The sequence below is a fragment of the Carettochelys insculpta genome, chromosome 9, assembly GCF_033958435.1.
Source record: "Carettochelys insculpta isolate YL-2023 chromosome 9, ASM3395843v1, whole genome shotgun sequence".
NCBI lineage: Eukaryota > Metazoa > Chordata > Testudines > Carettochelyidae > Carettochelys > Carettochelys insculpta.
Window position 1 is genome coordinate 59,434,648 of NC_134145.1, and position 23,533 is coordinate 59,458,180.

Sequence of the window (23,533 nt, forward strand, 5' to 3'; positions counted from 1 at the left end):
ATTCCAAGGATGTGCCTGAGGCAGCGCAAGTGGAAGACGTTCAGCCTCTTTTCCTGGCGGGCATACAGGGTCCAAGTCTTGCTGCCATAAAGGAGGGTGCTGAGGATGCAGGCTCTGTAGACTTGCATTTTGGTGTGAGTATACAGCTTGTTGTTATTCCACACTCTCTTGCTGAGTCTGGACAGAGTTGTGGCTGCTATTCCGATCCTTCTATTTAGCTCAGTGTCCAACGACAGGATGTCAGTGATGGTGGACCCGAGGTAAACGAACTCGTGGACGACCTCTAACGTATAGTTGTCAATGCTGATTGATGGGGATTCAGCAACATCCTGACCGAGTACATTTGTCTTCTTTAGGCTGATGGTAAGCCCAAAGTCCTTGCATGCTTTGGAGAACTGATCCAGCAGTTTTTGAAGCTGGTCTTCTGTGTGAGACACTACAGCAGCATCGTCTGCAAACAGCATGTCTCTGATGAGGACTTCCCGCACCTTAGACTTAGCTTTCAGCCTTGCAGGATTAAACAGTTTCCCATCAGATCTTGTGTGCAGCAAGATGCCTTCTGTTGAAGATCCAAAGGCATGCTTCAGGAGGAGAGCGAAGAAGATCCCGAACAATGTCGGAGCAAGCACGCATCCTTGTTTGACGCCGCTCCTGATTCTGAAAGCATCTGATAATGTGCCGTCATATTGGATGGTTCCTCTCATGTCTTCGTGGAACGACTGGATCATCTTGAGTAACCGTGGAGGACAGCCTATCTTGTGGAGCAGTTTGAGCAGACCATCCCTGCTGACCAGGTCAAAGGCCTTGGTCAGGTCGATGAAGGCTATGTAGAGTGGCTTCCTCTGCTCCCTGCACTTCTCCTGCAGCTGCCTTAGAGAAAAGACCATGTCAACGGTAGACCTCTCTGCGCGGAATCCACACTGCGATTCGGGGTACACCCTCTCGGCAATCTTCTGGAGTCTGCCAAGGATGACGCAAGCGAACAGTTTACCAGTGACGCTTAGGAGGGAGATTCCACGGTAGTTGTTGCAGTCGCTTCTGTCTCCTTTGTTCTTATACAACGTTACAATGTTAGCGTCACGCATATCCTGTGGAACCTCACCCTCTTTCCAGCACAGGCACAGTAGCTCATGTAGGGGTTCCAGGAGTGTGTCCGCGGTGCACTTGATTACCTCTGGTGGTATACCATCCTGGCCAGGGGCCTTTCCTGCTGCAATGCTGTTGATGGCTCTCTTCAGTTCATCCACAGTCGGTTCCTGATCCAGTTTGTTCATTACTGTTAGGAGCTCGACAGCATTGAGGGCTGCGTCAACCACAACGTTCTCGCATGAGTACAGCTCGGAGTAGTGCTCAACCCAGCGCTCCATCTGTTTGGCTTTGTCAGCGATGACTTCACCAGATTTGGATTTCAGAGGTGCCATCTTGTTCTGGGTGGGTCCTAAAGCCTTCTTCATACCCTCGTACATTCCTCTGAGATTACCAAAGTCAGCACAGGTCTGGATGCTGCTGCATAGCTGGAGCCAGTGGTTGTTGGCGCAGCGCCTGGCTGTCTGCTGTACTGTTCTTCTGGCCGCTCTAAGTGCTTGCTGGGTACTCTGGCTCGGTGAGCGTTTGTACTCCAGGAGTGCAGCGCGCTTCTTTTCAATGACTGGAATCATCTCATCAGAGTTAGCTTCGAACCAGTCGTTCGTGTTTCTAGCTCTTCTTCCAAACACCAACAAGGCCGTGTTGTAAACTGTATCCCTCAGATGTTGCCATTTGGATGTCATCTCGGTGCCCCCAGGGCCTCTGCGCAGATTTTCCTGGAGGGTCTCTCTGAACTTTTCAGCTTTCTCCGAGTTTGCCGTCTTTCTGGCGTCAATGCGGGGCCTTCCAGCAGGTTTAGAGCGGTACAGCTTCTTGGGTCTCAGCTTGAGCTTGGAGCAAACTAGCGAGTGATCTGTATCACAGTCAGCACTATGATAGCTGCGTGTCAGAAGGACATTTTTGAGGTTATTATGCCTAGCGATGACCACGTCTAGTTGATGCCAGTGCTTCGAGCGTGGGTGTCTCCACGACACTCTGTGCTGTGGCTTCGTTTGGAAGAATGTGCCTGTGATGCACAGATTGTGGTACATGCACAGTTCAAGGAGACGCTGTCCATTGTCATTCATTTTTCCCACACCGAAGTGTCCTAAGCAGGAAGGCCATGAGGCCCAGTCAGCTCCAGCTCTTGCATGGAAGTCACCCAAGATATACAGTTGTTCACAAGCAGGTATTTGTGCTACAGCAGCACTAAGCACGTCATAGAACTTGTCTTTTACTTCTGGTGTGGCGTACAGGGTTGGGGCATAAGCGCTGATCAGGTGGACGGGACCGGCACAAGTTTGAAGCGTGATCCGAAGAAGTCTTTCTGATCCACCCATGACTAATTCCACCATTTGTAGAAGGGTGTTTCTGACAGCAAAGCCAACACCATGCTCTCTGGGTTCTTCTTGGGCTTTACCCTGCCAGAAAAAGGTGTAGTCCTTAGCCAGGCCTAACCAGATCTCTTGTACAGCTCTTCAAACCACATCATTTGTGATGCATGGGCCAGATTCACAGCCACAGTAATTGTCATGCACCACACTTCTTGGTTCTTTTCTTCTGCCTTCCCGTGCGAGATCCAAGCCACAGCTGAAGACCTGCTATTTGAAGGAAATAAATTCTTCAGAGCAAACACTGAAGTATTCCTTTGCCACATTGAGGTAGTTGGGCATTTAGATACTTAACATGAAAAAGAGGCAATACAAATATCAAGCATACAACACCCATGACATAACTATTACATACAGCATTAGCAACATCAGGTATGATATGTACCGTCAATGCCCAAGGCCTACAGTGCACCAACATCATGTTCCCCTCCTACCTCCATCATCAGTGTCAACACAACCTCTGACCTCCAGAAGTAAGCAGATTTAAAACCTTGGTTGGGAAATCAGAAATCACTTCAACCCTCCCAGTGTCTAGTATACTCATCTCACTTTTTTTGCACAATGGTTAAGACCATTCCTTAACAAATAGGAAGCCACTACCACAGACCAATGGGTCTTGGAAATTATCCACTCCAGATACACCATTCTCTTCATATCCATGCCCAATACCCATCCACCCCTTCCTTCCCTCTTCTCACATACATTTACTCCATAACGAGGTACAACGCCTCATATACCTTGGAGTGAAAGAACAAGTATCTGATCCACACGTGGGAAAGGTTTTTGTTGACAATACTTCTTGACAAACAAAGGAACAAACAAATGGGGATGGTAACCCATTCTAGATCTTCAGGGACTAAACACCCACATCCTGAAGCAAAAATTCAGGATGGTTACTCTTTCAACACTAGCCCTGGTGCTGGAGAGGGGAGATTGGTTTTCAGCCCACAACCTCCAGGATTCATAGTTCTATGTCACTATACACCCTGTTTGCAGGTGATTCATAAGATTTATGCTGGGGTCAGAAAATTACCAAGGTACTGTCCTTCTTTTTGGCCTTTCTACATTGCCACGCTTTTTTTCCAAGATTCTCGCAGCCGTAACTTCACATCTCAGGCAACACAATATCATCATCTTCCCTTACCTAGACAATTACCTCCTGAAGCCCACCATCTGGTTGACTTCAAAAACCATTCACTGCTTCAGTGACCTAGGCCTGCAAATAAATAAGAACAAATTCAGCTTAAATCCCACCCAACAAATTGACTTCACTGAAACCCATCTCGTCTCCACTATGGGCCATGCCTCCCTACTAACAGACAGGTTCCATACAATCTGCATCCTTGTTAACACAATAAGGAGCAAGATTGCCTGCAACTGCTAGATGATGTGACTGTCTACACATTTGTCATCCCCAATGCCTTATTACACATAAGATACCTCTAGAATTGGCTGGCTTTCATACAAACCAAAGTGACACAGACTTTGTCTGTGTCAGACAGACACAAACACCTTATCATGTCTTCCTTGATCAAGACTTCTTTACTGTGATGGAACACTACAAACAACATATGCCCAGGGGTCTCATTTCAATGGGAACCCCCTTCAGTTATCATCACCACAGATGCATCCCACATGAGACAGGGAGCACACCACAGCACAAAGTCTTTGGTCTACTGTCAAGACCTCACTCCACATAAACCTGCTAGAACTCAGGGCGCTATGCTGTAAAATCTCCTATCAGAGGTGCTGGGATGCATCTTGACCATAAATGGAGATCCCACAGGGACACTCATCTCAAAGAACCTTGGTCAATGGCTTAAACATTTTTTGGTGGAGGGGGCGTGGAGAGTGGGAGGGCACCTTTTCTAACCTCCTCTCCTTGTGGGGTAAGCAGAGCAGATCCTCAGTAGGGCTGCTCAGATGTGGATGCAGCAGCTGGACTGTTCTATCACCTCAGTCCTCAGTCATGCTGGTTCATGATAAAAGCTTCCAGATTTCACAATCCTGCTCTTGTCCCCATTCACCAGTTGCCATGGGGCTTAAGTTGAGGAGAGTAGTACAGAGAGGACGATGCTTGTGCATGTTCTTTTAACATGGGAGGATTGTTGCACTACAGCCATTATACAGTTCTTGATGGACAGAAAGCTCAAGTCCAATAGCATGAGATCCACAACTACTGGGAGTCTCCTGTCTGCTGCGGCCTTCATCCGCCTTCAAAGCCATTGTAGGTTTGTTATCCTCTGTCTGTTCTGCCGTTGGGGACTTTTAGGGTCATTGTTCATCTGGACTCTCCCACTTGACCTTGCTACTATGGATGACCCTTTATTGCTCTTGGATTCATGGGAACACACAAGACCCACTCGCCATGACAAGGTGATGATACGGAGAATGAGGAGGGCTTAGAAAACACTTCCTCTCAAAAAACATCAGTTACTGGACAGGTGAGAAACCTCCTCTTCAGCATAATTCACCCTTTAGTGGCCCCAGGTCCCTCCATACGGGTTCTCATTTGCGTGCCAAGTGCACAAGGTAGTGCTTCGTGGTCCTCTAGTTGATAACAGTTTTCTGTGAACAGAACCATTCTGCCTGGAACTGATACCGTGCAATAAACTCCAATGTTATTTGGTCTGGATACTGACAACAGGGAAGCCATCTGTTGACGCCTTTTATGTGGAAAACCTCAGTCCCTGGCAGGTTTGCAAGGCTGCCACCAGGGATGGAAGTCCTGGGACATGCAGGGCCCAGGGCCCAGGGTAGGTTGTATGCAGATGGCCAGATCCTGCGGCTTTCCATAGGGAGTAGGGGCACTGAGGGCCTGTGAGCTCCCACACAGTTACCTCTCCCTGCATTCACCAGGTTGCATCCTCTCCTGGTACCAAGACATGAACTCTACTCATGCCATCACCCCTGCTCCCCATGGAAAGCCCCAGCTGCAGACAGGATTGTGAGGCTACAGCCCAAAAAAGGAGGAGCTGACCTAAGACAAGACCCGAGCTGCCCCCTAGTGCCAGGCCAGGATGTAGCCTGGAGACCACAAGGACAGGTACTTCTCTGGCTGCAGCCCACACAAACCTCCTTGTGTCCAAGAGTGAGGACATCCCAGCACTTCCTTCCCTGACTGCCTTTGCACATCTGCCTTCCTCCAGGGCTTGGAAGGTCCCAGCGCTTCCTTCGCTGGCTGCAGCCCACATGAACCTGTCTGTGTCCAGGGCTTGGGACATCCCAGCATTTCCTTCCCTAACTGCAACCTTGCAAATCTGCCTTTCTCTTGCTGACAACTGCTGGTTAATGGTGACTTTTGTCTGTCTGCTGTGAGGTTGCTAACAATCTGAATATACTGTACACCAGCCACAGAGGGAGTCATTCAGCTGTACCTTCTGGTTCATTTTCAGTGGCAACAACATAATATCATCAGCTTATTAAAAATACGTGCACCCCTCCAGAAGAAAAAAAAAGGGAGATTTTTTTGCCCAGGAAAATAACTGGGAGGGGGCACACACTGAGAAACAAAACCAAAAACACTTTTGTAAAATGAAATGCCAAAGACACTGTGTGTCAGCCACTCACACATATTAAAGCCAAAAAGGGACCATTATGATGATCAGGTCTGACCTCCCACAGAACACTGGCCATAGATTTTACTCCCTACATCAAACCTATAACTTGTGAGTTGAGTTAGTCTTAAAGCATGACTCTTTTTAGCAGGACTGTCAGCCTTGATTTAAACATTTCAAGGAATGAGGAATGTGCCACATCCCTTTGGAAGCTGTGGTAGTGGTTAATTATCCTCACTGCTAAAAATCTCACCTTGTTCCCAGTCTGAAATGGTCTCACTTCAGCTCTCAGTAGTTGGCTCTCATTATTTCTTTGTCTGCTGCAGTAAAGCACTTCTTTGTGTTCACTTCACAAGCATATTCGTTCTTCATACATAAAAAGAAACAAACCTTATCCATAATGAAAAGTCTTCTATAAGTGAAACAAAAGAACACAATAGCTGAGTTCCTGGTCTACTAAAATTACCTTGAGGTATTTGAATCAGGTCATTCCAAAATTGACAAATGCTGAATGCGACCATTCTGCCCCCTGTTGATTCCACCCACTAGGCAGGCTTCTCTCATGGGTCACTCCATCCTCTGTGCTTTTAGACAGTTCTGTAAGTTCATTTTTGTGTCCCAGTAGGCATAACAAGAGCCTTTGTATTCTCATTATTTCCTTTTTAATGTTTTTTGAATCAAGTTTTCATTAACCTGCCAAACAAAGTTCTAAAACGACTTGGCAATTCAGATTGGAAATACATACCTTATTCCAATAAATATAGTCAACCCTGGTTGGGGCACGCTTACAGTTCACTCGCTTGTAAACATAGCACACGTGGTCAACAGATGTTGGTCCAATTGTCTGGGAAAGCGATCAGTCCAACTGACCTACATATACTCCTTTCCCACAGTTGATGCTGTGGAGATATGGTATTGTCCTTGATGATGATGAAGGCATCCTGGGTTTGAATCACACTATAGAGAGAAGTTTACACACGTCTGACAAGTTCCAATAAGAATGAAACTGGTCACATGGTTTCACTGGAACCTTATTCTAATTTATTTTTAAAAGTGAGGAGAATTAACCCTTGGAGCCTCTTACTAAGGGTCATGGTGGATTCTTCATCAGGGCAATTTTTAAACCAAGATGGGATATTTTACTAAACGATCAGCTTCAGCTGAAACCTGGAGTTTTTTCAGTGAAGTCTTGTGACCTGTGGTATACAGGAAGGCACACTCCACGATTACCCTTCTTGCCTTGGCATCCAGGAACCTCTTCACAGATTGAGACTCTCCAACATACATTATCTTCATGTAAATATTTAAAAAATGCAGATACAAAATTGCAAACTCCCCCACCATTGTTTTGTTTTCCTGAGTGGAGCCCCTCTGCTTTTTTTCCCCCCAATCCAGTTAATGAATTATTCCTTACTAGCCCCCACAATGGACTTACCCGTATTGTATAGATGTGAGATGGTAGAACTTTGGGTAACCCCACAATAAGATCTTCAATTGACTGAAATAAGGACACATGAGCACTCATTGGAACTGCATTACAAGGCAGTCTTATGTCTTGCTGCTGGGGCCTGAAGAGAGTCAGGACTGTGTCATGAAGAACATGCTGAAGTCAGCTAATCTCTTAATGTGGACCCCTGACATTTAGTCCTCAGCTAGTACTTCAGTGCAATCTGAATTCCATAGCTGGTCAGGAGCCAGATCGACAAGGACCAAAGATCTGAGGATTCTGGAAAATCAGAGAGTTCTCCGCACAGCTTCCTCCATCATCTTAACCTGGAATGGAAGATTATAGTTGGTAAAATTTCCTGTTACAAGTAAAGATTTTTTTGTGCAAGGTCATATACAGTTACTCTTAATGAACATCACTAATTTTAACTAAAGTCAGAGATGATTGACCCTCCACTTCTTCAAAATTCTGATAGCCCAATCCATTTGTGAATAATGTGTGCTGTAAAATAAGGCATTTCCTTGCAGTAGGATGTACTAAGATCATCCGCCAGGGGAAAATTGCTTGAATTAAATAGGCTATCCATTTCCAGAGCAAATATGTAGGTGCTGTGGGTGAGATGATGAATTTCTTATTTGCCTGCTGCATAGCCACACATAAGAGTTTAAGGAATCTTAGACACAGCCAGCCATCCTAAGCCAATTGCCACTGCTCCTCCAGCCATTGTCCTGTGCCCTTCATCTGTCATAATAAGCCAAGATGGCCTTTGTCAGTCCAAGAAAATGTGTTCATTCAGATGGCATACTGGGCTGAGTTACTTCAAATTCAGTTAAGTATTTTTCACTGCTGTTGAAGTATTTTTCCAGACTTGTCTTAATAAGTCAAATCTTCTTCACATTTAGGCTACACATATGAAAGCATTCTGAGTCAGATTTAAATAGGGTGGTCCTGCATTATTTTATTAAATGCTATTCTGCCTAGCAACTCTGCTGTAAGAGTGGTTGTCCTGAACATAGGAAGCCCAGAGACAAATTCTTTTAGCAAGTGCATTTATATGTGCAGACATATGTGTAACTGTTAAGGATCATCTCTGTTTGTAGATACTGAAAAGCTCTAAAATGGCCACTTTTCTGTGAAATAAAAATATGTAAAATTCTAACTCTCCGCTTAGGTAGGGTTATTATTTTAGTTTTCAGGTTAGTGTGTGAACTGCTCTAAAGATGCGCTCTGTTGCGTAGTCCATTTTCTAAAGGTATGCTATCTTAAGCACACTCCCAGTGAGATGAAGCAGAACCTGGTACAATACATCTAGCCATATGGCAGAGGCACCTCTCTGTGTGTGTGTGTGTGTGTGTGTGTGTGTGTGTGTGATATCACAGCATTTCTCCACCAGGAATTGCAGTTCTTTTGTGTCATATTTTATAGGTTTGTAGACATTTCGTCCCACCTGTGCAAATCATCTCCATGTTCAGATACACCTGAAATCATACTGCCTGAAGCTGTAATTAGCGCTGCACAGACTGTACAAACAGAGGCCGCCATGTCAGTCCAGCTTGTTAGAAGCCGGGTGCTGTGCTGTCCATCAGTACACCCTGGTATCGCTCACTGTTCCATGCAATCATCCAGGAAGGACTGGAGTGTCTTGCCCTTCCCACATATGTGTGTGTGCAGCGTTGAATCTGTTTGTGTTTTTCAAAAGCAGCTCTGAATAAGGTGTGTATATTTTTTGGCAGTCTGCTGATTTCCTCTGAGCATCAAATGGCAAGAGCATGTAGTTCATACAAGCTGAGGAAGTGCTTTCACCCTTGAAAGCTCACAAAGTAATAAATTTTGTTAGTCTCGAAGATGTCCCAGGACTGCTTGTTACTTGTGAAGCTACAGACTCACACCACCACCCTTCTGAGTTCATATAATCCGTGAGTTCAGGATTCAGCAGCAGAAACTGATTGACTAACATTGATCTAAGAAAGACTGGGAGGGGGGAGCTCATTGGTTCAGCAGCTCACTATTGGCTTCTTATTACAGCATTCTCCCCTGAGACACACGCTGCATGCTCATTCACCTACCTCCTTCTCCCTCTCCCGCTCCTTTCCTACCCCTTCATTACTGATTCACAGCAAGAGGCGGCAGCAGCAGCAGCAGCAGCAGCCAGGGCTGTCACGAATCAGGGATTGCAATGAGCTCATCCTTTTCTCTTTGCAGCTTCATAACTGCCCTGGTTTTATTGCTCTTATTGCTGCACACACACATTCACAGGCACACTGGGCCCTGCTAGTGGTCCTTTGCCTTTCTCCCATCAAAGCTTTCCTGCTCTCATTCTCTGCCATTTTTCTGCTTTTCCGGATAGATTTAGATGCATGTGTTCTTTGGTTTGTTTTTTTTTTAATCTGCTTTGGACTCCTACTGAGCCTGCATTGGGGATCATATTCTTCTTGGATTCATAGCAAGATGTGCTCTTTCTAAGACGTTAGCTGACGTTCCTTGCTGTAGGCAGAAGTGCCAGTCTATTTGGGAGACCTGTAATACAGCAGTTTTTCAGATTGTGGCTAAGAGACTGGACTTCTCACTCTGGATACGTACTGCTTATTGCTCATGGAAGAAGGGGTACCGTGCACAACCCCAGCTGCCAAGCTCACGCCACCTGTCAAAAAGTCACAGGACATGCATGACGAGAGAAGCAAGCTGGTGAATGAGTATGCATGTCGTGTGCTGGAACTTCTGGGGATGGGGCATCGCCTGTTTGTGCCTCGGCTGCTCGCGGTGAGATCACCTTATTTTAAATTAATTCATATCTTATTTGCCGTCCTCCTTTCCCCTTCCTCTGCCTCTACCAATTCTCTGCAGCTGTTCGATACATGAGGATTCCCCCATTTTCCCCTGCTTTACACAGCCACTTAAGCAGCACTGAATCCTGCTCACTGCTGTTCTAGTCAAGGTAGACTGGATGGGAACTCCCTTCTGATCACATCAGTGCCACTCCTTAACTGGTTTGAGGGGCAATAGTTGGGGCTGCATCAGAGAGGTGTGGATGTTTTTGTTCTCAATTTTCTGGTGATTGCTAATGCAGTATGTCTTACTCCTTCCCACATACTAATGTGAAATGCATTGATGCGTAGCGTTCAGAATTCCTAACAGCTGATGCCAAAGGTTAATCTCAGACATGCAGACAATTTCACCCATCTTTTGGAGCAGTAATGCTGTATATTTGCTGACTTCTAGCATTTCTGTGTTTGACTGTGAAAATCCATCTGGCAAGATGTAAAATGTCTAAATGATCTCTGAGAAGGAAACAGTTAAAGATGCTCTTATCTGCTCAGGCACCTGAGCTGTGTGTCTGTGAAATGGCCTGAAGCTAGTGTGGCTTGTTATGATACAGAGACGTCTGACCTGCTTATCATTTGTACAGCAGCACAAGAACAAAGGCAAACCCACAATAGTTGAGGTAAAAAGTCTCTGAAAATCAGTATCCAGTCATGTCCAGTTCTCTTCCTTGGTTCTGTAACTAACCTAGGCTACAGTTCTGTAGGATAACTGATCCAAAGCTGTTCTGTTATCTAATACTCGTTGTTGCATAGCTGAGCATAAATATTCTAACAGATTTGGTTATTGTGTTTTGGGGAGATTTCTTTAGCTGGACCCAGACAATGTTATACTGGGGAATTGGTTTTCAGGGGGAGAGAATAGATGCTTTATTGCCATATTCTAGCTAATCCTGTTCTGTTCCTAGATTGACCTAAACTTTTTTTTTTTTTTACAATGAGGTAGCCGTGTTAGTCTGTAGCTTCACAAATAAGCAGTTCTGTAGTGCCTTACACACTAACAATTTTATTAGGTCATGAGCTTTTACATCTGAAGAAGTGAGCCTTACCCCTGAAAGCTGATGACCTATAAGTGTGTTAGTCTCTAACGTGCTACAGGACTGCTTGTTTGTTTTTTTTACAGTTCTTTAGAAGCCTATTCTTGATCTTCATGTTCTGCAGTAGACCCAGACAAGTAGCAGTCTTTTCTTTATAAAATGTTTAAGGTGTAAGAAGTTCACCAGTATACTCTCTTCCATTTGTATCATGAGACATTACATCAAAACCCAGGTAGTTTCAGTTACATGAATAGTGATAAATCTAATACTTGGCTCAATCTAATTCTTGACCTTCCCCCCCACCCCTCCACTCTCTGATTTGCTCACCTTGATTATCTTTTTCTGATTTGTCCTCCTTGCTCACTGTTTTTGGCTCTGTGTGTCTTAAATATTGAGTCTGTTCTGGTCTGGCTATGGTCTGAAGAAGTGGGTCTGTCCCACGAAAGCTCACCTAATAAACCATTTTGCTAGTCTTTAAAGTGCTACTTGACTGCTTTTTATTTTGAAATCATTTGGTGTGGTATGGATTCAGTGCTTATCATTCAGAGGAGATAATAGCAGGTTTAAATCAGACTATCAGCATTATCCAAGCTTCCTTTGTAACACTTCTATTGCACCTAAATTCTCAGCTACGTGCACAATGTATTCCATTAAGGAGTTACGGAAAAATATGATCTACAGCAACTACATCAGCCTTATACAGTTCTACTTGCCACTTGCCTGAGTCAAGTACACCTGTTGAAATACCATGATTTTAGTTTGGATTTTTCTTGTTATGGTTAGACTGATATTGTGTTTGAGTGTAAATGTTTTCAGGATTATTTTGCAAGCCTGACTTCCAGTGCCTTGTGGAAGACTGTATGTACACACAGCTGCCCTGGAGAGCTCTGACAAGAGATTTTGTGTTGGTAGCAGTGCATATGTAGATGTCAAACCATTGTGTGTAAGATTTAGGCTAGATCTACGCAAAACTTTTGCTGGTACTCTTGGTTAGCACTATGATTTTTTTAAAGATATTTTCATACTTGTTTTGTTCCAGGAAACAGTGTAAGCTATACTGGCAAATGCATTCTTTTGCCAGCATAAACCGCATGTATAATAGCAGAATATACTGGCAAATCATTTTCTAACATAGACAAGACCTCAGTTCTCAAGGAGTTTACTCACTACACTGGTAGAAAGTACAGTATATCAACTTTACTGTATTGTAGTGGAATCCATGATGGGAAACCATAATGGAGAACCAGGTCACATATTGCATTGCAGGCTTGCTGCTGCCACTGGAAAAGGAATGGAGGAAAAGCTTTCAAAAATAAGTAGATAATCCTTGATTTTAGAGTATGAGATTTAGAATATGTGAGAGGGTAAAGAGGAGACATACAGTCTGACCTGTTTGTCTTAGAAGAGTACATTTTATATTGTGCAAGAACCATAAAAATATTAAAACATCTTTCAGAAAGAGGTAAATATTATCCTTATTTAGCAGACGGGAAAACTGTATTAGGATAAGGGTGTTTTGTTTAGCAAACAAAAAGAATGGTAGGGAACTTAGTAATGAATTAGAGAGGGTAGGGTCTAACTCTCCACTGTCTGGCCCTTTGGAAAGATATTGATCTCTCACCAAAGGGTGTGAAATACTGCCCATTTGATTTGGTAATGTTCTATACAGTGTGCATATTGATATAAATGATTATACAAGATGCAAAATAGTGAAGATCAAGTCCAGAGAGTATAGTGTAGATGACCCTGAATCTCATATGCCTTATTGCTTCTTAGGTGGTAATTAAAGTCATGGTTGATGTTACTGAAGTAGGCTGGAAATTTCTGCAAAGCAGGACAGAATAATTAAAAAAAAAACCAAGTTGAGTTACATTTTCCACTTTGCATGTTTCTGTTTTGAGAAACGTCATTGTGATATTGTGCATTCAGAAAAAAAGGAATCAAGGTACTTATGTTATACGGCCCATAATTTCAAACCAGCGTACTTTCTTTCCTCCTGTTTCATGTTTATGATTTTCATAAACTGCAGCTTTGCAGTGGAAAGTGCCTTTTAAGTTTCAGCAAAATCCCTTGCAGAGCTTTACATATCTACAAAAATATAATTTATCTTTTTAAAAAAATTACCCAGTCTTTTGAAGACACAGTTAGGATGAACTAGACTGAAGTTGCAACTTGTTATGGCTATGGAGATCTTTGATACCTAATATGTTTGTTTAGATTGAAAGAAAAATCAGTTGGATAAAAACAAAACCTTTTGAAAGAAGTTTGAATACTAGAAAATGCCCTTAAAAACAAGTTATTAAACTAGACTTGTTGGTTTGTCAAGCTTACGTACTTTTTTGGTAAAAATGAGCTGAGTTTATTGGCTCCACAATCTGACTGACTGCAGATCAAGAAGTTTACAGATATTTACATGTTGAATGGCTTATGAGGTTGATGGATTTCTACTCAATACGGCTAACTACAGTGCCTTGCATGGTGACAAGTATCCAAGAGGTAGCCGTGTAATCTGTATCTTCGCAAACAACAAGAAGTCCTGTGGCACCTTATAGACATTTTGGAGCCTAAGCTTTCGTGGGCTTAGACCCGCTTCATCATTCAATCTTGCCTCTCTTCATAAATACTACTGATAATGGGCCTTTTTCACCCTGACTGAATAGACCTTGTCAGCTCTGGCCCTCCCTTTTACTGGGACACCACTCTTTAAATACCCCTCTGAAACCACCTTCCCCACCACCACTCATGCCTCTGATGAAGCAGGTCTTTGCCCATGAAAGCTTATGCTTCAAGATATCTTTTAGTCTATAAGGTGCCACAGTACAGGAGGTTTAGTAACACCATGACTTAAGGAAGTGGCACCATCTGGGCAGTGAGTGAGAAGACTACCTGAGCTGTTGCTTTTTCCTCTGTGGCTAGTAAGGGAACCTGGGTTTGTGGGCTTCTAGTCAGAACCCAAGATCTGCTGTCCTATTCCTTGCTGGTGTCTCCTGAGCCTTTCCTAGTTTGCTGGCTCTTCCCTCTCTCTGGGTGTGCCAGCCCAAACTTCTTCCTCGCAGGGCTACTCTCTCTAGCTCCAAAGACACACTCCCAGAGGCCAATTATGGAGATTACTCCCACGCAGCCACCTCTGTGCTCAGCTCCTGGACTTTCATACAGACAGACACTTCCTATTCCTGCCCAGCTGTGCCTCAGTTAATCAATCCCTGCTCCCTGGCTCCTTTCCAGATGCACCCTGGGCAATAAATTGGCCCACCTGGCCACCTTAATGCTCTCTGATCTTCTGTGGGGAGCACACACCATCACATGCACATGTACAGTTTATATTGGTTTTTTTTTTCCTGTTCAAATGAATAGCTAGATATTTCTGTTGGTTGAACAGTTTAGTACAGAAGACACACACATACAGAATAAGTGAACGGTATTCTTGAAGTCTTCACTTGGGTATTTTTTGACTTCATGTGATTTCTCATGGTGCAACTTTAACATTTTGATTAACAGAGTTTTTAAATTAAAAATGCACAGTGAAATAGAAAAAAGTCCAATTAGAGCATCAGCTAAATATGCTGAACCTGCTCAAAAACTTCATATTTTGTACTTTTCAATGGCTATCACTTCAATTCAGCAAACTCTTACTTGTATAAGTAGTTCTCATTTCACTCACTGACTACTCATGTAAGTAAGGGTTTTCTGGGTTGAGCCCTATAATATCTGAACACTCTTGCCGTTTACACCATCACAGGAGAACTCCAAAGTAGATTGTCATAGGGTTGCTAGGAATTAAATGGGAAGACATCATTGTATCAGGGAGTCAAGCAATAGCTTTGGATAACAACAAAATGATACATGTAAACTAGGCAAAACAGAATTTGGTTCTCCAAACAAGTGGCCAGCATCAAAGTTTGGTTCAGTGCTCTGAGTGTTTTTCATAAGGAGCTGTGTATGGTGCTTCTGCAAGTCCAAGGGCTTGCCTTTCTAGACTCCTAGGACAACTGCATTCAAAATGGTCCCAACAACGTGCCAAACCCAAGGAAAGTATTGGGAATACATTTGAAGACTCCCATTGCTGGGTGGGGAAAGTGGCCTCACAGCGTATTTGAAGACTGATATTTTGGTGTCTGTTTTCAAATAGCATATTCTCTTCTTGGCTTCCCCTATATTGTATTAAGACATACTGGAGCAATTGTAATGTATATTTGATTGAGTTGATGGAAATGATTTAGAGGGGACCTATCGGGAGCTCTCGGTGCAATATACGAAAACAATACAAATAGATTTATAGAGAATACAAGTAAACAGACTAACCAAGGCTAATCCAAACTAAAAAAAAAAAAAAAAAAAATCACCTAAAATATAATAATCTAATTCCAGCACTTAACCCCTTTCTTCTGGCCTCCTGACAGTGATTCGGGGCCCCAGGGCAGAACAGTCAATGGAAGCTGTCGAGTCGGTGCTCAGGGCAGGGTTAGTGTGCAGAGACTTCCCCGGGACTGCAAGAACGTTCCATGCTGCCAGTTGCTTTTGGGAGTGGTGTGCAGTGAGGAGAGGCAGGAAGCTGGCGTTAGCCCTGCAGTACTGTTGATGGCACTGGCATAGGCCAGGGCCAGCTGGGCCCCAGGGGCAATTGCCCCACCCATTCGCTCCATTGGCAGACCTGCCCTTCCTTAACACAGCCTGCCAAAAATGTGATTTCCAGAGTTCCTGGAAGGCTAAGAAAGAAAGACTCTGGCATGAAATTTTGCAGTCTAGAACCTGATAGAAAGCATTCGGTCAGCAGCCTCTCCCATCACAGCTACATCAGGTAGGGTCTGAGCTCCTTTTCCATCAAATCAGTAGCAACAGAAAAGGCCTTAATGAAATTTCTGGAGTCTCTGGTACATCCCCCTTTATGGGTCAGAACCCTGCTTGGGAGTAAGTTTTGTCAGTCCATTAAAGCTCCTAAATGCATCAGCTTTCCATCAGCATTGCCTTATTCCTGTCTGGATCGAATCCTAATGCTGTTTTCTTGTGGACAGACTCAGATGTGATCGTTTGCAGAGTTGCATGTCATCAGCATGCTGTGAAGGCACCTTTTCTCATGTTCCTTCATTGATGATCCCTGTGGCGTCATATGCTGTGAACAGAGGAGTAACCAGACAGATCCCTGTGGAACCTTGTAAGAAAGTCTTGGGGACAGCACACTTGGTCACTGGAATTACACACAGAGAGGAACAGTGCAAGTCCAGTGGTGACAAAATTTGCACTGTTCTTCTCTGTGTGTAATTCCAGCGAGCAAGTGTTCTGTCCCAAAACTCTGTTACAGGGTTCCACAGGGATCTGTTTGGTTACTCCTCTTTTCATAGCATATGAAACCCTGACTCACATGGGTGGTCAGTCAGAGGAATCAGAACTACTCATACAAGTAAGAGTTTGCTGGATTGAAGTGACAGCCATTGAAAAGTACAAAATATGAAGTCTTAGAGCAGGTTCACAGTGTTTAGCTGATGCTTTCATTGGATTTTTCTTCTATTTCACCAAGCATTTTAAATTTAAAAACCCTGTTAAAAGAATCCACGTGGAGATTTTGTCTTCTGCTGTCATGAGGATATCCTTAGTCAACACACCCAGTGTAGTTTATATACCATACGTGGATCTGCAGCCTGACGGAAGAAATCTGAGGACTCCAAAAGCTATAACAGTTCTCCTACTCCAACGTTCTCCATGATATTTCCCCAAAATTGAAACAAATACAAGTCAATGACTGGCACCATTGTCAATGTTCAAGTGGAATAGTTCAAATGCCACCTGCATGTGTTCAACTACTCATGAAATGTGTGGCCCATGAAAATGCACCCTGGCTCTTCCTGCCATTTTAACAAATTAGATACACAATTTTAAGTAATTTTAAGGGTTTTTTTTTTCTGATTTATGTACTGTATTCTCTCACTATGAAAAACGGTGCATAATAGAAACTGGAAGGAAAATGTAAACATCTGCACAGTCTCGAGTACCATTTAAAAATTGTGTTAAGATCAACTAGATTTGTTCCTTTCAGGCTCCTCCTCCCATCTATTCCAGGCCCAGCTGCTACTGCCTTTTCAAGACTATTGTTCGTTGCTAGCTGGGTCACTTCCTATGCGGACTGTTTCTTGTACATGCTTTTGAAGCCTGAAACTTTTTATTGAAATATAATTCAAAGCATTTGAGAAAAAAATATATTTGCTCTTTTTTAAAAAAGTGTTTTTATATAGTTGGTTCAATTATTTGTGAGTAAATGAACTAATCCTGCAATAAGGATGGATTCACAGAGCATGTAGCACTGATTCTTAAATGAAAGTGAGGGTTGAACCTCCCTGGTCCCCTGCCCTCGGGGCCTGACTGGTATCAAAGGAGGGGGTTTGCCTGGTCAGGGTCAATTCCAGCCTCTGTGCTGATGGACTCCAGGCTCTCCCAGGGCCCATCAGCAAACTGGGCGGAGCTCCCTTCCAGGCTCCAGGCCTCTGGCCCTGCTCCACTGCCAGACCCGGCCACTGGTCTGTCTCCCTTCCTGGCTGCTGGTGGCTGGTCTCCTTGCCCCCAAGCCACAGCTCTGACTGGACTCTGCTGCTGATCTCGCCCTGGCGACGGCACTCCACTGCCAGCCACAGTCCTAGCCACCGAGCTCTGTGCCTTCAGCCTGGCTCTGCTGCCGGCTCCAGATGCTGGCTGTTCTCCCGATCATCAGCACCCCAGCCCACTTCCCAGCTGGTGACACCCCCACTCTCCTCCCAGCTCCTGGACTTCCAGACACTGGGCCTCTCTGATCCATGATGTTGCCAGACCAGAGAGTCCTGGACTGTAGAGGTTCAACCTGTATCAGGATGATTTTCTCTGGTTAGATTACCATCGATTTTAAGGCTAGAAAGGGGATCATTAGAACATGTGCTCTGATCTCCTGAGCAGTACAGGCTGTGTAACTTGATCTGGTTATGCCTGTATTGGGCCCAGTCATTTGTGCATGAGTAAGGCATGTATTCCAGAAAGGTATCCAGTCTTCGTTTGAAGCCTTCAAGAGATTTTGAAGTGGTGAGACTACATTTGGGAAACTGAGTTGTTGACTTTGGGGATTTGTGCACACACATACTTATTGCATACATACAACCCTGACCTGCGTGCAAACAGTGCATTGTGCATGTGGAAGTTGGGTGTTCACACCTGAAAGTTTTACTTCTAGTCCTTTGTAGTTCCTCAAATGCAGCACTTAACCTTATTCAATTTTATTTTCATTTTTAGTAAAATGTGAGTAACACAAACAAATACTAATCTCTGTGATAACGTTTCTTATTTCTGTACCTTTTTATCAACAATTACATGTTAAACACTCTTGGAACACAAATTTTGGCCTTGCAGCTTACATAGCTTGACTAAGCACATGGATCCAGAATGTTTAATGAAGTTGTTAAAAAGGTGCATTTTCATGGTCCGCTAATGTATTTGTACATTTATGAAGGTATTAAATGGGAGGATGAATGTGTCTTTTCCGGTCCTGTGGTTCACTGCTAGATTTCTGTTGATTCTTAATCTCCCTTTTCCAAATACTGACTATGGTTGTGGCTCAATACTTGTGTGATAGTCATTAAATTGACAAATATAGAGGTGGGCTGTAATGCTTTTTCTGGCACTGTGCTGCGTATGAATTTGGTGTCACAGGCTCCTACACATTAATTATTTGCTGGTACATGTTCTAACTCAGAAGCACTTTTACTTCTGTTGATCATGTCTGCAATCTCTATGTAGTGTCTTTCTAGCCTGGAGTTGCTAAAATCAGCAACAATCTAAAAAGCACAAACCATCTCAAAAACACTGTAATTCTCCTCCTAGCATTTTCTGCCCCTCGCGCCCATCTTGAGCTTTTTGGCAGATGCACTGTCTCAGTCTCCAGATACAGAAAAAAGTATTCTAGCTTGTTTAAAGTGCTGCTATCATGTCGCTTTGCCTGGGATTTTTCTGGAGGCGTGTTTGACTTTTATTTCATTGTATGAGGTATAGGTTAGAGAGACCTGCTGCTCTCTGGAGAATGTTTGGAGCTATTGTGGTAGTTTGAAATAAATTTAGCAGATGATAAAACCAGTAATAGAGCAAGTATGGATGTTATGTGTGTTTATAATAATTCTTATCTATGTTTCATTGCAGACTTCAAAGGAGGACCTTTTACAGGCAGATTTTGAAGGGGCTTTAAAATTCTTCAGAGTGCAGCTGCCAAAGAGGTACAGAGCAGAGGAGAACGCTAGACGACTGATGGAACAGGCCTGCAACATTAAGGTAAGAATGATCTTCACTATCTATGTTTCAGCCAAAGCATATACAAGAAGGGAGCAGCAGAATATGGAAATAAAGGTAAAAGTTGTACTCTTTCTAAATTTAAGCAAAATAATTTCTCAAAATCTTCTTTGAATAGAGCAGCTAATTAGAATAGGATATAGGATGTTGGAAACTAAAAGTAGAGATGTCTGTTAATTAGTTAATTTGTAAATAGACAAAGGACTGAAAACCTGGATCACGCAACCATTTGTTAGTTTGGGCTGCCAGCTATCTTGCCTGTGGGGCTATTCATCTGTTAGATATTGTTTAATGCTGTAATATTTTGAGTTGAAGACAATCTCTCTTTCAGTTTACTCTTACCAAGACAGTGGTGCTCAATCCACTGGTACCCTACCCAAAGCCTTATCTGCAACAATGGGCTTTTTAGCAGCTCCGTAGTAGGGTAGCATTCTGATAGTGAAAGATGGTGAACCTGGGAGAACTTTCACAGTTCTTCTATAAGTCTTTGCTAAAGGAAATATTGACTTCAACTGAGTAAAATGCAAGAGGATGTACACGTGGCGTGTTGGGGGTTTGCTTTTTCCATTTCTGTTGGAACGATTGTAGAGGTAGAGCATAAACATTTGATAGCACATGAGGGCCCTGAGCACAAAGGGGTATTCTTAACTCAGAACTTCAGGCTTTTTTGTTAACTGGAATTGTGTAAGTAATGCTCGGCAAATGGGCTGAGAGTGTATCACTGGAAAGGTGATCTTCCCAGAGGGGGAATAAAACTAGAAAACAGAGCTTTTATTTAATCATGGTACTCTACTAAGAACTAGGGTTTTTCTTCTGTTTTCTAGTTTAATACCTTATAAGGCTAGTACTTTGTATGTGTTAATATTGAAATACTTAGCTCATGCAAGTGAGAAACTCGCAGCACCAGCTTGAGTCCAGCCTGTAGAAGGCAAATGCTGTGCAATTTTTTCCATACATTCCAATGCATCTAAGCCTTCATCTGCCAACCCCAATTTACTTCTGCATTTGAACAAAGATTGTCAGTTGTTCTTCAAAGTGATTGCACATGTCCATTCCACTGCAGGTGAGTGTGCACTCAGTGAATGTTTGTCAGACGTTTTTTTTACTCGACCAAACCAGTCCGGACAGATCAGGTGGTACCTGCTGCTATGTGCCGCTGTGTGTAGATATAAAATGTGGAGCTGCCTATTACCTTTGTGAGTTAGGACAGAGAAGTGTTGAGGGCCAGCAGAAGCGATATAAGGACATGCTGAGGGCACAGAAGAAAAAGCGGGGCATGTGTGTTGACACTTGCAAGAACCTTGCCCAAGACCGTCTCCAGAGGAGAATGGTAATCTGTAAGGGGGTGGTGCAGTTTGAGAGGTCCCGCCACAGTGCAGATGAGGAGAGGTGGAGAAGAAGAAAAGAGTGTCAGAAACTGCCCTGTGCACCTCCAACAGCTACTAACACCTGCCTCTGCTGTGATGAGGCCTGCGGCTGCAGAATTGGGCTGATCAGCCATCGACAGACTCACAAATAGGAGAGTGACATGAAGACGTGCTATTCGTTCTTGAGTGACCGCCAAGGAGAAATTGTGGAGCTGCCCATGACTTTTGTGAGTTCCTTCTGTCTGTCCATGACAATTGTTGGTGTGAATTCAGTATTGCTAGTGCAGGTTCTTCCCTCATACCATTGTCAGTTACACCCATTTTTGTAGAAATAGTAGTTATTTGGCATTACTCATAAGTTTCAGTTTTCGGTCTTTAGTCAGTTTAAATTTTGGTACCACTACTGTGAGGTTCTGCAGATTAGGATTGCAAATCAACAGATGCTGCTTGGTTGGTATAATTTCACTTTGTGGAATAAAATGTTGAAGTTTAAGGATAGGTTAAGAGATTTCTGGAGGCAGGACTTAAAATGGATGGTGGACACTGGCAAGCTGGTGACTAGAACAACTTTTCAGGTCAGCTTGGATGCATCTCATTCAGCATCTGAAGTCATGGTGCTTGTGGCTGAAGTGTTTTGTTCTCCTTTCAGAGGTTCAGGAGACCATCCATGACCCCCCAGTTGCAGGTCCTTCCATTTATCAGATAAGCTCCATAGTCTAAAAGATTCTAGACTCTGAAGTTTCTTGGAAGTTACATAACAGTAATGTAAAGGAAGCAGTTACTCCCAGAGCAGACCCACAGATTTCCAAGCTTTATATCTCAGACCAGAAGTTATGGGAGGTGACCACTGCAACCCTCCTCTTCTGCAGACTCAGCTTCTCTTCATCTAGTGGCTAAGTCCAAACAAGTGTTTTGAGATGTTGGCCAAGGACAGACTACCTGTCCCTAGACTGCCATTTGCTCCTACCCCATCATCCATTTCTAAACTGCTTACCCCTCTTTCTACATGTTTAGTCCCACATCATTTCAGTTTAGTGGGTCTTGCAAATGAATATTAGTCAGGATGAATAGGAATAGTGTCCCTAGCCTCTCTTTAGAGGTTGGAAATGTGTGACAAGGGAGGGATCGCATGATAGTTATGTGTTCTGTTCACTCCCTGTGGGGCATCTGGTACTGACAACTGTCAGAAGACAGGATACTGGGTTAGAAGGTCTGACCCAGAAGGCACATTCTTATGTTACGTTTATTCGCCACAGTGATGAACAACGTGATATCCTCTCAGAGGATTTCCTCCTGGATTTCTTTGTACCTTTGTTTATATTGCCAGTTAGCTAGTGTACTCTACCGGCTAGCATGCTAGCCCATTCAGCAAGGACACATGCAGCTCAATGGCTTTCATGACACGGTTTCTCCTCTGGACATGATCTTCAGTGCCCATGCTTTCTTGCTATCACACTAGAGCCATTCAGTCCAGGAACAAAGTCAGATTGGGGCATGTTCTTTAGGTAGACTCCCGGCCCACCTGCAGATTGATCTGCTTGTGCATCACCTATAAAGGAATGGACCTGTGCAGTCACTTAAAGATGAAGAAACAGTTGTCTGCTCATCCATAACTGTTGTTCTTTGAGATGTGTTGTGCAATTCCATTCCATGACCCACCCTCCTTCCCCTTTCTGTTGGGGTCTATCCAGTAACAAGGAACTGAGAGGAGTCCAGGGTGTCTCTGCCTTTTAGATTTGAGTGCAGTGGTGCATGGCAGCAGAGGAGTCTTGAACCAACCCAGTAAGTACTACTGCAAGAGAAAATGTTTGACAACCACACGCTGGGTCTGGGCATGTGCAATGCATCTTGAAAAACAACAGTGACAAAAGGTAGGTGACCATTTCTACGTTATTTTGGTTGACAATTTGGTGAAGTGCAAAGACAAGGTTTGTGAGGTGAATATAAGGATCAGACTAAAATTCCTGGTACTTGGGATCTAAGCCAGGTCTTGAATTCTTCCCTTCAGAAATGTAAGTATGAGAGGGAAAGGATGAAGAGGTTAAGCTTCATGTTTGGCATACCTGTGTTCAGTCAGACCATGGTTCAAATGCTGATTTTAATAATTTCAGGCCTGGTTTCCTGTTCAGTTTTTTAGAGAACTTAAATACAGAAGTGCTTCAGGGTTGACACTGCATGACACTTTTTGTAAGAGAAGGTGTTTGTCTATTGTCTTAGGCCCACATTTCCCTCACCTTCCTGTTGGGCAATTCATTTTTTGTCAGCTGGTAGGATTTCAGTGATTTTTGTGTATATGCCTGGTTTGTGAATTATTTTGGACTCATTCAATGTAGGAAGTAGCATAGTAAATATTATATTAATTTACAGTTTCAGATACAGTTTTTTTTTACCGTCCAATCTGATGGCTACTGTGATTTTGGCTACATATGCTGAATAAGAGTCATATTTTTTTCAGACTTAGAATGGCTTTCACTGTCATTGGTAAACTAAATCTGTGCAGAGTATGGACTTCTTGTCACGCTCACTGACATGCTGTGTCATTTTTTCTTCAAGTT

General features: G+C 43.5%; 1 protein-coding gene across 4 annotated transcripts in view; it reads left to right on the plus strand.

Annotated features, from left to right (window-relative positions):
* RABGAP1L (RAB GTPase activating protein 1 like) overlaps window positions 1–23,533 on the plus strand; it is a 368,567-nt gene that overhangs the window by 268,720 nt on the left and 76,314 nt on the right. For 3 of the 4 annotated variants that reach the window (XM_075003254.1, XM_075003257.1, XM_075003256.1), the window contains exon 19: window positions 19,465–19,593. In XM_075003254.1, coding sequence (XP_074859355.1) covers window positions 19,465–19,593 — 129 coding nt within the window. Of the gene's footprint in view, window positions 1–10,052; window positions 10,221–19,464; window positions 19,594–23,533 lie in introns of those variants that run through there. The other variant, XM_075003262.1, reaches the window with a different exon arrangement.